Source organism: Anas acuta, chromosome 8, assembly GCF_963932015.1.
Source record: "Anas acuta chromosome 8, bAnaAcu1.1, whole genome shotgun sequence".
Lineage (NCBI taxonomy): Eukaryota > Metazoa > Chordata > Aves > Anseriformes > Anatidae > Anas > Anas acuta.
Genome location: NC_088986.1, coordinates 15,745,109 through 15,759,245, shown reverse-complemented (window position 1 = coordinate 15,759,245; position 14,137 = coordinate 15,745,109). Strand labels below are relative to the sequence as shown.

At 41.7% G+C, this 14,137-nt stretch overlaps 1 protein-coding gene across 7 annotated transcripts in view; it reads right to left on the bottom strand.

The window, feature by feature from the left end:
• The window catches only part of HS2ST1 (heparan sulfate 2-O-sulfotransferase 1), a 136,444-nt gene that overhangs the window by 55,893 nt on the left and 66,414 nt on the right, over nucleotides 1–14,137 (bottom strand). For all 7 annotated transcript variants that reach the window (XM_068690524.1, XM_068690523.1, XM_068690528.1 and 4 more), the window contains exons 3-6: nucleotides 13,466–13,551; nucleotides 11,097–11,235; nucleotides 2,996–3,093; nucleotides 1,532–1,689 (exon numbers count right to left, since the gene is read on the bottom strand). In XM_068690524.1, coding sequence (XP_068546625.1) covers nucleotides 1,532–1,689; nucleotides 2,996–3,093; nucleotides 11,097–11,235; nucleotides 13,466–13,551 — 481 coding nt within the window. The remainder of the gene's footprint in view (nucleotides 1–1,531; nucleotides 1,690–2,995; nucleotides 3,094–11,096; nucleotides 11,236–13,465; nucleotides 13,552–14,137) is intronic.

Genomic DNA, 14,137 nt, shown 5'->3' with positions numbered 1-14,137 from the left:
GAAGGACAGTGGTTTATGTGCTGGAAAAGGTACAGACAAAGGAAACAAAGCAAATCACAGGTGTAAAACAGTTTCCACAGAAGAAAGAACTCAGGTTAGAATTTTTCAGTCCCACCACCGTAGTAAAATAAAAATAATTAAAAATAAAATAAAAAATATATATATAAGGTGAAAATAATATATATAAGGTGAAAATAATGTGGGCCATAAAACTTGGAAAAGACTGAGTACTACTGTTCTCAGATCCTTCATAAAGGAATGGGGGTCCTCAAATGGAACTACATGATAGGTTCAAAGCACAAGTAGGTTTTGTCATATTAAACTGTAGGTTTTTTCAGCTTAACTGTGGAACTTCTGTCACTTGTGGCAAGTTTGAGAATTTTTTAAAAGTCAGTTGATGGACTAAAAACTCTCCAAAGAAATAAAAGTTATCCTTCAAAGTGCATTTTACTCATTCTTCGGAACTGAAGATAACCTGTAGCGATGACTATCATGTACTTGTCCTGTTCTTACACACTTTCGCTGACGTTTGCTGATGACCACTGCCAGATAACACACACTGAGCTTTAAGTATTTAATTAAGTATTCACGAGCCGTATGGATCTTCAGTCTGACCAAGAAATCCTATGATACAGACTGTGTAACAGGAGTCGGAGTTTCCAAAAAAAACATCATTACACTCCCTGTTTCTGAATACCATGTGTAGCATTTTTAAGTTAACTTTCCCACAGTTATTGAGATATCATTTTGCTCGCTCTGTCCTGACATTCCTTAATGAACAATTTGCCATACTGGGTCAGAATTTCCAGGTTATCCACAGGAGGTCTTCAAAACTTCTTCTGCATGATCTGTGACTGAGTTTAAGAATGTCTGAACTAAAGAATAATTACTGAAGTTTTTGAAATCACTGTGATAAAAGCAAATTTAAGGAAGCCATCTGAACAAAAAAATGTTTCAATTTTCTTGTTTAAAACTCATTTTTCTTCCCCTTTGTCATTTGAAGATCTAAATTTTGATTTTGAACACAGGTGCAGACAAGATGAGTTTTTTTTTTTCCTTTTTGTTTTAAAAAGAAAACCCAGTCAAATCATAACTGATTTTACACATATAATAAGGTTGCATCAAGAACAGATCATTTCAGCAGAACTTCTGAGGAAATATAATCTGCTAATACCAACTACTTAATGTAACTGAAGCCCCTGCAAGCCTTTTCAAAAATATTCTGACAAACACTTGCTGCAATTTCCTAAGCATATATTTTGAGCTTTCTGTGATTTGCAAGTGTAGCATACCTACACAACTGCCTTTAGCCCAGTCTTCAACATTTACAGTTTGTGTAAGACACTTGGGTAGCCCTCAAAAATTTGTATGGAGAGTTTTCTTGGAAGAGTTTCTCTCTTCTGTAAGGATATCAGTCAACAGAGAGGCAAGCTTGGTAGAGACTCAAAACTATTCATCTGGGTTTAAATAATTCACATACAAAAGAGTGATAAGAACATGAATGGGAAATGGAAATCAACTATTTAAATACCTGTCCGGTACAGTTCTGTGGCACCCCTGAAGAACCGGGGCAAAGCTGCCTCCAATAACATGATGAAGTCTTCAAGCTCTTCAGTAACTCCCACTAGGAAGTATTCATTAATCAGGTTGTACTTGGCTTGTTCCAAAGCCCATCTACTTCCCACATTCCTAAAATGGCAAATAACAATTACAGCAAGCTCTGATGTCAGCCAACAATCCTTGGTCCCTAGGTGGAGATCACTTCATAACAGGACATTTGTAGAGGAAAGGCAAGATTCACTTCAAATTATAACGATTTCTATCTTCATTTCCCTTTCCAGTTTCTCTTACCTGTGCTCATATCTAAAACATCATACCTATCATACCTAAAATTTCACTTCGCTAGTTATTTTGCATAATAACTTACCATTTAAACAGCATATATATATATATATATATATATATATTCTTAGGTTATATATATATATATATATGGTTCTGGTAAGAACGCACCTTTCCTTTTGCATTGTTTAAGCATAATTCTGTATTAGAAAGTCATTGCAGTTAATGGGAGGATTTCCCATTGAACAACAAAGAAAAAATTAAACTAGCATTTTCCTTCTTTCTATAGATCTAGACAGGGTGAAAACATAGGCTCAGATGTATTTCTTTTTCTCTGCTTGTTCAGCTGTATGACCAAGAGGCACTGAAAGAGAAGTTCACAAGTGACCATTTGCTTTGCTTATGCTTAAATTAATTCCATTTGGATGAACAGTACCTGTGACAAACTAAAATAATTCCCCTTGATTTCACTCAGAATCCATCATATTATTTGTGTGTTTTTGTTCGTTTTAATTTTATTATCATTTTCTCTTTTACATAGTACTTGAATGTGATTGTTTTATGTGACTAACCATTTTTCCAAATTTGGTTTTGCTAAACAGTTCTTTAAAGCCTGTGCCATTGTTATAAAACAAGATGCATTGACAGATGGACACTATTTGCATTTGTTTCTACTATATATCATTGACTACTGAAGTCTTCTGATAAACGTTTAAGTAGATAAATTTATCCAGATCTCAAATACTTCATTCTCAAAAAAAAAAACAAAACAAAAAGCACAACCAAACAACAACTCCAGGATCTTGAACAAAATACCTCCACTCAGAAGAACATATATTGTAACCTGACATAAAGGAAAAATGTAAAGATCCTAAATCTACAAATAATTTTTTAAAACAAAATTAAGTTTTTCCTCAGAACACTGCTGATACAGTATCCTAATGTACTGCTTGTTTAAAGGACTCCAATACTGCTTCAGTAAAAAGCATTTTGAGGCGCCTTCAAAGAAAATACTTAATAAGAAGAATTAGTAAAGTACCTGCTGCTACACTTCATCCAGTCCCCCAGATGTACTACATATTCAAATTCGTTACAATTAAATTTCAGCGATGATATACTTGACTAAGAACTTAAGCCACATTTATCTCCCTACCAGCACTCGGAGCTGTGGCCACAGAAGAACGGAATTTGAAGCCAAAGTTTCTCCGGAGCACAGTCTGAGCCTCCAGCTGCCACACATTCATCGAAGGTCTGAAACAAAGACAAATGGAACTGAGCTTTACAGTTGGGTATGAGTATCACCCATCTCGACCTGCTCAGTTTCTTAATGTAGTGGGGACACAAAATCACAAGATATGATGTGAAAGAATGAAAATAATGTCTTCAAGTCTTGCTATGACAATATTTTATTGGGAGGACCTACTTGTCTAAATCAAACTAGTATTCAGAAAACCTTTTATAAATAGAGGTAATCAACAACTGGGTCCTACTTGTGCCCCCTGACAAAGGTGCTATGTCAAAACTAGCAAAACCAGTCAAGAAGTGTTGGTATTGTCATTTTTCCCCTCACGCGAGAAGTTACTACAGATACAGAGTCAAATGTCATTGGGACTTGCGCAATACTGGAACAGCTGGATCTTTAGAGCACAGAACACCGTGCCTTTTGTGTTTTAGATTGAAGTCTGTTCTATTACATTTTAAATATTATGACAAAGAACTGATGTTTCAGAGGCAATCAGAAGTGAAACAAGTTGTTCACTGGGTAACAGAATATTCCAAACAGCATGGACAGACAGCTGTAGCCACACAGAATTTCAATTACAGCAACAGTTACAATAAAAAATCCATTAGCATTGTAAAGAATGTGCAAGTATTTTACCCAGCCACCATAAAATGAGTAATTATGGTATTTTTAATCAACATATGACCTCCTTACCTAGATTTATTTTGAGGTAAAGATCCTGAGATAACCTGAAAAACTTAATGGTATCAGCCCAACACAGGAATTAACCTGTAGTCTTGTTCTGCATTGCACTTTGTGTTTCAAATAGCTGATCCATGTTACACATCACACATGAATACACAGCTTAACAAGGTAAACATGGACATTGCTTTCCTAGGTATGCTTTCTCTAGAAAAATTTCCAAGGTATGCTTTCTCCAGAGAAATTCTAGTGTGATCTACCGTGATTATTTCATAGCATCAACATCACCTCGAAATTATATCGTTTAAATGCACCTCCTAACTTACGAATGTATATACTAAGTATGAACTGGCACCTGTCAAAAGAAAGACTTCTTTGCTTATACCTGGAGGTTATTTTATAGTTAAAGTGTGTAAGAAAGGAAATAATTTTTAAATTAAGATGAAATAGGAGAAGTCCCCTTCCCCACTTCCTTTTCCACACATACCTTGACTGCCCCATGCAGAAACTTTACCTTAAGATTTTACCTTAACATTTTACAGACTCTGTTATTGGAGCTGAACTATAACTTTTGAAGTACAGGGGCACAGAAAGAAAATGAACTCCCCCATGTACATTGTGATCATAACATCATAAACAGAAAATTATTAATGCAATGCATTAATGCATTACATAAATAGGAATGAATTTCAAATTCTTCCAGTAAGTTAGAAGTTAAAAGTGCAGTCTAACTAAGCAGTAGTACTGTGCATTTTGGTTTAATGTTTCCCAGTGACTGTTTACCAAGAGTGTCCAGAATATAATTAAAACCTAAAACAACACTTTTAGATTCATTCTTTTTTGTAAATATTAAGTTCTATAAATGGCTTGGACTCAGCAGCATGCTGAGCTTTCTACCCCACTCATCTCTATCAGTTCCACTGACCAAATTATGCTTTTCATGAAAAGGAACAGAGTAGGTTATCACAGAATCACAGAATTATCTAGGTTGGAAGAGACCTCAAGATCATCGAGTCCAACCTCTGACCTAACCCTAAGAGTCCTCCACTAAACCATTTCACTAAGTTCAACATCTAAACATCTTTTAAAGACCTCCAGGGATGGTGACTCCACCACTTCCCTGGGCAGCCCATCCCAATGCCTCACAACCCTCTCAGTAAAGAAGCTCTTCCTAATATCCAACCTAAAACACCCCTAGTGCAACTGTAGCCCATTCCCCCTTGTCCTGTCACCAGACACATGGGAGAATAGACCAACCTCCACCTTGCTACTGCCTCCTTTAATGTACTTATAAAGAGTTATAAGGTTGCCCCTGAGCCTCCTTTTCTCCAGGCTGAACAAGCCCAGCTCCCTCAGCCGCTCCTCGTAGGACTTGTTCTCCAGACCCCTCACCAGCTTCGTCACCCTTCTCTCGACTCTTTCGAGCACCTCCATGTCCTTCCTGTAGCGAGGGGCCCAAAACAGAACACAGTACTTGAGGTGTGGCCTCACCAGAGCCAAGTACAGGGGGACAATCACTTCCCTAGACCTGCTGGCCACACTGCTTCTTATGCAAGCCAGGATGCTGTTGGCCTTCTTGGCCACCTGAGCACACTGCTGGCTCATATTCAGTCGACTATCCACCAATACTCCCAGGTCCTTCTCTGCCTGGCAGCTCTCCAACCATTCCTCTCCCAGTCTGTAGCTCTGCTTGGGGTTATTGCACCCCAGGTGCAGGACCCGGCACTTGGCCTTGTTGAACTTCATACAGCTGACCTCAGCCCATCGGTGCAGCCTATCCAGATCCTCCTGCAGAGCCTTCCTACCCTTGAGCAGATCGACACACTCACCTAACTTGGTGTCATCTGTGAACTTACTGAGGGTGCACTCGATCCCCTCATCCAGATCATCAATAAAGATATTAAAGAGGACCGGCCCCAGTACCAAGCCCTGGGGAACGCCACTAGTGACCAGCCTCCAGCTGGATTTGACTCCATTCACCATGACTCTTTGGGCCCGGCTATCCAGCCAGTTTTTAACCCAATGAAGCGTACGCCAGTCCAGGCCATGAGCAGACAGTTTCTTGAGGAGAATGCTGTGGGAAACGGTGTCAAAAGCCTTGCTGAAGTCAAGGTAGACCACATCCACCGCCTTTCCCTCGTCCACCAAGTGCATCACTTTGTCATAGAAGGAGATCAGGTTCGTCAAGCAGGACCTGTCTTTCATAAACCCATGCTGACTGGGCCTGATCACCTGGTTGCCCTGTAAGTGCCACATGATGACACTCAAGATAATCTGCTCCATGAGTTTCCCTGGCACTGAGCTCAAACTGACAGGCCTATAGTTTCCCGGGTCTGCCCTCCAGCCCTTCTTGTAGATGGGTGTCACGTTTGCTATCCACCAGTTGACTGGGACCTCCCCAGATAGCCAGGACTGTTGATAAATGATAGAAAGCAGCTTGGCCAGCTCCTCTGCCAGTTCTCTCAGTATCCTCGGGTGGATCCCATCCGGCCCCATGAACTTGCGTGCATCCAAGTGCCATAGCAGGTCGCCAACCATTTCTTCATCGATAGTGAGGGCCACATTCTGCTCCCCATCCCCTTCCACCAGTTCAGGGTACTAGGTATCCAGAGAGCAACTGGTTTGGCCGCTAAAGACTGAGGCAAAGAAGGCACTGAGCACCTCCGCCTTTTCCTCATCTTTCGCAACTAAGTTCCCCCCCGCATCCAGTAAAGGCTGCAGATTCTCCTTAGTCCTCCATTTTGCATTAATGTATTTGTAGAAACATTTTTTGTTGTCTTTGACAGCAGTAGCCAGATTGAGATGAGCTTTGGCCTTTCTAATTTTATCCCTGCACTGCCTCGCAACATCCTTATAGTCCATCCAAGTGGCCCGCACTCTTTTCCAAAGATTGTAAACCCTCTTTTTCCTGCTAAGCTCAAGCCACAATTCTCTGTTCAGCCAGGCCGGTCTTCCTCCCCGCCAGCTCGTCTTTGGGCACCTGGGGACAGACCGCTCCTGCACCATTAAGATTTCCCTCTTGAAGAGTGCCCAGCCTTCCTGGACTCCTCTGCTCTTCAGAACCACCTCCCAAGGGACCCTACCAACCAGTGTCCTGAACAGTTCAAAGTCAGCCCTCCAGAAGTCCAATACAGCGGTTTTACTGGTCCCCTTCCTGGCTTCTCCAAGAATGGACAACTCTACCATTTCATGCTCACTCTGCCCAAGACAGTTTCCAACCACCATATCTCCCACCAGTCCTTCTCTGTTTGTGAAGAGAAGGTCTAGCGGGGCACCTCCCCTGGTAGGCTCACTAACCAGCTGTGTCAGGAAGCTATCTTCCACGCTCTCCAGAAACCTCCTAAACTGCTTTCTCTGGGCTGTGTTGTGCTTCCAGGATATGTCTGGGAAGTTGAAGTCCCCCACAAGAACAAGTGCTGACAATTTCACAACTTTTGTCAGCTGCCTGTAGAACTCCTCATCTGTCTCCTCATCCTGGTTCAGCGGTCTATAACAGACCCCCACCAGGATGCTTGCCTTGTTGGCCTTCCTGCTGATCCTAACCCATAAGGACTCAACCTTATCATTCCCAGCCTCAAGTTCCACAACATCAAAACTCTCTCTGATATAGAGAGCCACACCACCACCCCTTCCATGCTGCCTGTCCCTTCTGAAAAGCCTATAGCCAGACGTTGCAGCACTCCAGTCATGAGAGTGATCCCACCACGTTTCCGTGATAGCAACCAAGTCATAGCCTGCCTGCCGCACGATGGCTTCCAGCTCCTCCTGTTTGTTACCCATGCTGCGTGCATTAGTGTAAATGCACTTCAGTTGGGCCATTGCCTTCTCTCCCAGCCTTGCCATTGTTCCCCCTGGCACAGCTCTAACAAGCCTTGTTTCAGCCCTGTCCCCCTTCTCACCTAGTTTAAAGCCCTCTCAATGAGCCCCGCCAGCTCCTGGCCCAGGATCCGTTTTCCCCTTAGAGATAGGGACCTGTCTGCGGCCATCAGGCCGGATGCCGAGTAAAGTGCCCCACGGTCAAAAAAAAACAAACTTTCTGTGTTGGTACCAGCCTCTGAGCCACGTGTTTATCAGGTGGCCTTTCTGTGTCCTCTCTGTACCCCTCCCTGCCACCATAGGGATGGACGAAAACACAACCTGTACTCCCACTCCATCCAGTAACCATCCCAGTCCCCTAAAGTCCCATTTGATGGTCTTCAGGTTTCTCTCTTCAGTGTCATCACTGCCAGCCTGGACTATTAAAAGAGGGTAATAGTCAGAGGGGCGAACCAGGTTGGAAAGCTTTCTGGCAATGTCCCTGACCCTGGCCCCAGGGAGGCAGCAGACTTCCCTATGGATAGGGTCAGGCCGACAAATAGGGCCCTCTGTTCCCCTGAGAAGGGAGTCGCCCACAACAATCACCCTTCTTTCTGTCCTGGTGGTGGTAGTCCTGAGGCGTGGAGTCGACTTCCTCGTCCTAGGCATCCTCCTGGGTAGACTTTCTACCTGTTCCTCAGCTACCGGTCTCTCAAGCTGCAGGGCCTCAAACCTGTTGCGTAAGGGCACCTGGGAAGGTGGGGCCAGTGGGGGAGGGCATCGCCTGCGATGTCGCGCAGGGACCTGTTTCCATTCCTCCTCAACTCCTAGGTCCTCTGCCTCTGCCCAACAGCAGCTTGGCAGGGGGTCCATCCCCATTTGGGGTGTCTTACCCTGGTGCCTGTCCTTCAGTTCCACAAGTCTATCTCCCACTCACACTCTCTGATATCCCTCAACCTCTCGACCTCCTCCTTGAGTTCTGCCACCAGGCGGATCAGGTTATCCACCTACTCGCACCTCACGCACACAGTCTCTTTGCCCCCCGCAGGTGGTAGCAACAGGCTCAGGCACTCCCTGCACCCGGAAACCTGAACTGCTGCACTTTTGAGCGGGCAGTCGGTCTGGGTGTGTACAGACTTCCTGGAGAGCACACTGTGCCTGGTGTACACCATTGCAGCTGAGCTAGCGGTAGACCGCTGTTGGAGGAGGTGTTCGGATGGATGGGGGAAATCCTCTGCCCTTCCTGCTCGCCATGCCTGCATGAACTGCTGCGCTAACTGCCGCGCCACTCCCTTCTGACGCACCACGCCCTCTTTACCCATCCTGTTAACTGCCATGCTAACTGCTGCGCCACTCCCTTTTGACGCGCCACACCCTGTTTGCCCGTCCTGTTAACTGCCCCGCCCTCCCTTCTGACATGCCACGCCCTGTTTGCCCATCCTGTTAACTGCCGTGCTAGCTGCCGCGCCACACCCTGTTTGCCCGTCCTGTTAACTAGAGCGCCAACTGCCGTGCCACTCCCTTCTGACGTGCCACACCCTGTTTACCTGTCCTATTAACAGCTGTGCTAACTGCCGCGCCACACCCTGTTTGCCTGTTCTGTTAACTGCCCCGCCCTCCTATCTGTCATGCCACGCCCTGTTAACTGCCGCACCACTCCCTTCTGACGCGCCACACCCTGTTTGCCCATCCTGTTAACTGCCGTGCTAACTGCTGTGCCACTCCCTTCTGACGCGCCACGCCCTCTTTACCCATCCTGTTAACTGCGCCCCACTCCCTTCCAACGCACCACACCCTGTTTGCCCATCCTGTTAACTGCCGTGCTAACTGCCGTGCCACTCTCTTCTGACGCGCCACGCCCTGTTTGCCTGTTCTGTTAACTGCACCGCCCTCCTATCTGTCGTGCCACGCCCTGTTAACTGCCGCACCACTCCCTTCTGACGTGCCACACCCTGTTTGCCCGTCCTGTTAACTAGAGCGCCAACTGCCGTGCCACTCCCTTCTGATGCGCCACACCCTGTTTGCCCGTCCTGGTCGCTCGCGCTCCCTAGGGGCAGCTTTTGAACGGCCGGGGAGGGGACGCTGCTGGCTCCGCCTATGCCTCCTTCTCGCCTCGTTCACCTCCCTCACGAGGGCTGCCGGGTCCTGGGGGCTCGGTGCCGGAGAAATTAGCACTGCCTGTCCAATCCCCCGCTCTGCTGCAGAACGCGTCTGCCCCGGAGACAATTGCCTCAGTAAGTGGCGAGTTATGGTATGGTATGGACTGGATCCTAGGTCTCTTTTTAAAAATGCTTTAACAATACCATAACATCAAATCATCTCCCTAAGTCTTTTAAAACACGATATAATTTACTGTTCTGCTTGAAGCATTCCTCCGTCTGTGCTGTAAGATGCCTGGACAAACTGAAATGCAGTAGCAGAAGATGGCGCCAAAACCTCAGTAACAGAGGAAGGTAAGTGATGTGTAACAAGATCAGTGCTAGAAGAGTAATTAGCAGCAGAAAAATAAATAAATAAATAAAATAAAAAGGAAGAATGGTCCCTACCCAGGATTTAAAAAAAAAAAAATCAGCATTTGCTTGGGGTAGTGTAGAAAGTATGCAAAATGATTAGTTACGTTTTCTGGTGTTTATAGACATATGCACTAAGATGTAATCAACGTGATTTTTCCTTAGCTCATTACAAAAAAAAAAAAAAAAGCCTCATTTAAAAACTATTGCCATTGAAAGCTTAAAAATGGTTTGGCCCTGTAAAGTATAATCCATGTCCACCCCACACCCCACATTAAAAAAAAAAATAAAAAAGCTGTAGTCTCATAAACTATATTAATCTATTTATTAATCTATTTAATACCTTATTTTCCTTCCTGATTTTAAGAAAGTCCAAAGCAAAAGCAACACGCTCTGATGAATGTCTTACTGTAAACCATTATAGTGGATGTACAGATTTTTTTCTGAATAACCTTATGAGCCCTAAATGAGGTTATAGTTCTGAGGCTGTAATAGCAACCAAGATTTGAATGAGCTTACCTGAACTACTCTCTTAGCCTTCTAAGACAGATGGAAGAAGTAGAGAAATATGATTCATACTCCACAGCTTTCAAGAAGACTCTATATATTTTCATTGTAATATTTACATTAAAATAATAAATGAATCGGGTTTCTGGTGATAAATAAGATAAATGTGAAGGCCAAATCATCAGCAGTTCCACAGCTTTTGGTGGAAAATGTATCTAGCTTAATTTTAAACAATAAGAGTATACTTAGTGTGATACTTGCAACACTAAAAACTAAAAACAATAATTTAATTTTAAACAGATTGCAACATAAAGCTAACTTATAGGGTTACAAAGAACACAGTCAAAGCTACATTCTGGTTCAGTACTTACACCAAGGGGAGATTATAACTTACAAAGCCACCACCATCACTAATGACGATACAAGAACTTGTATTCAGCTTTTATCAGTACATATTTCTTAAGTTGTTTTCATATTAACTTTGGTAAGAACAACACACAGAGCAAAGTGTACTTTACCTTCTTATCTCCCTGTTTTCGCCTTCGTAGCCCTGGTCTGTAATCATCTCCAAAGCGCAGAAAGTAATAATAAGAAACTAGTCGTTCTATAGGATCTCTTATGACATTTATGTAAATTGGTTTCTTTTTAACACCAAATCTAAAGTAAAAGAGGAAAAAAATGTCTTTTAAAGGTGAATCAAAGTTTCTCATCTAACACCTAAAAGCCTCTATCTATAAATACCTGTCTCTACTGAAGAAACATACAACTGAAATCTATATGCAGCGAAGATGAGAGGAAGTTTAATGATTCAACTCACCCCTATACCCAGTGCATGACATGGATGGGCAAGTCAGTTCAATTTCAGTTTTCTTAGTACGGTGGTTGATTATTTATTTAACAAAACAAACTAAACTAAAATATTCTCACACACCAGATACTACAAGTGTTTATACAATTACCCTGACTCTAGAAATGTCTCAATTATTCTAGCAGCTGCATATATGTTAATAATAAGCAGACAGGGCACTCGATATTGAATTCCTGTCTCCTACTACCACTGCCCTCCTAACCCACCCTGTGCAATGAGCACAGAGTTCTCCTCGCAGGGCTCCACTTATCAGCGACAAACGCTGACAGACGGAAGAAAAAACTCTGAGCCCATCCGTTACCTGGGCTGATTACTTGGATGTATGGCTCTGCTTATTAAATAGGAGCCTAAGATAGTATCTGTAACCATACTGATTTCTCTATCACAGACAGAAAAATGTTTCCTCACACATCTACCTAAGCTAATTTTTACTTACTGTGATACAAGCTGGAAGCTTGATGAAATGAGTTCATAAGCTCATGGGACACATGAAGAAGATTTAAACCACCAAACCTTTTTTGTACAAATGCCATCTTTCAATAAAAACCACAAATATGAAACAATAAGCTGTTGTGGAAAAAAATTAATTGTTTGGATGAAAGAACAGCAATGTACACAAGGATAATGCAGTCCTAGAGGGAAGATGCAGATGAAGAGAGTCTGTGAAATTGCTTAGATGCTTTCTAGATATAAAATAATTATTTTAAAGACTTCTGGCATCTGAAAAAGTTTTCAGCTTCATGAAGTGAACAGGGTATAAAATGACATTCATTTTTGATTCATCTTTGCTGTTCCAGAAAGCTGTTATTCCAATAGGAGTTCAGTTCAGTGGTTTATTCATGTTTAACTTTTAAAGGCAGAAAGGAAGCTAATGAAATTTGATGCATTTTATTTTATTGGTAGATTTACCATTAAGACTTCTTGCCTAGTACTTTTTGTAAACTTCAAGCTTTTACTTGGTGCCATTGGAAATTTCCAGTCACTACTGTAGCTTTTAGCATTTTCTATTATCTAACCTACTGTACTGGGAAACCATGAAACTCTCACTTCCCCTTTTCATTCTCTATAATAAAAAGCTAGAATTAAAAGTTAGTGTACATAACAGAATGAAACATTGAAAGCAATGACTAAAAATTTTCTACATGGAAAAAAAAAGTCTTTTAATTAAATTACATTTTCTAGCACACAGAAATATATCATTACTCAGGACTGACCAGCAGCAAGACGTAAAGGTGCTATTGTTTGTGCAGCAGCAGAATACGCTCAGATCTAAAAAATCCATTTTCAATTTTAAGCCTTTTTCCTCATACTACAAGTCTGGGATGAAGCACTGCTAAGCAAAATTGAATTGCCAGTTGAAGGGGAGGTTTCACAAGACAAAGTTACTCAGGATCACAGCTTTAGATCCAGAAGCAAAAATAAGACAAGAATAGAAACATATGTGAGCAAGAATATAGATATGATCCTTCAACCTTTGAAGTCACCAGGAGGTGATTTATTTTAAATTCATTTTAGAAATAGCAGGATTAAACTCCACAAGAATTATTTCTATGCTTTTTACAGCATGTCAGATTACTATAGGCCAGAAAAAAAAATGCTTAAAATATAGCTTAATATCTTGATAAAGTGTAAAGGGATACTCTGAAAGAGAATAACTACATAACTTAAGAAGGAGGTGGCATTACTTCATAGAAACATATTTTAGAACAGGTATCTAAAGCTTCTTGGAAAGGGAAGACAATCACTTAGGTAGAACTACCAACAAACTGACATTCAGCCAAGGAATACTAAACCTAGTATATAAATAGTTTTCAAATAAGATTTATCTGTGTTATCATGCAAAAAGACAATTGAAATCTGTGAAAATCAAACCAAATACTGCTCCTCCTAGGAATTTCAGCACTTGAATTTAAAAAACAGCAGATTTTCATCACTAGAGGGCAGTAATATCCCAGAAGGAGCCAAGCAACGTATTTAAACTACTGTGCCACTCAACAGATAAATCCATGGGTAACATACTTTGCAAAGTCCAAATAAGATACGTGTCCATGGTAAAATCCTGGTTTCATTTCCTTCCAGGAAGTCACGTTCTTCACAAATCGAACCTGTAAAAGTAGACAGAGTGTTTCAGTACAGCTGGAACACACTAAGCTTCGCCTAACATGGTAGATTTTTTATTTTTATTTCTGTTTTTGTTCAAGTAAAATCTTACAATGCGTTTGAAGGTTTTTTTTAATATTACCAAACAATTTGTGCAAACTAAAGTTAGACTTTTTGCAATCGTATAGATGACTATTTTTAGATCATCACAATTTAATGATCTGAAGCTAACCAAAAGCAGAATACAGCAAGCAGAAGAGAAATCCAACAAAAGCTACCACAACAACATTAACAATGCATACATGTAATTTTTGTTGGTGAATCCTATTTGTAATTTGAAAGGAATCCAGAATTTTCTTGACTTTAAGTAGAAATGCAAGTATACCTTTGATGGAATTGTTTGGCCTGTATTCCATTCTTCAAATAAAAGCATACCAGACTTACAAGCATATTCTTAGACCTATTTTACTGGGATATAAAAAACAAATCCGATGGTTCATTTGGCCCCCTCCCAAAATGCAATGCATGAGTAATCCAGAAATTTTGTAAATTTATAAAGTGTAAATTAGATTTACAGTTTATGACCTTGAA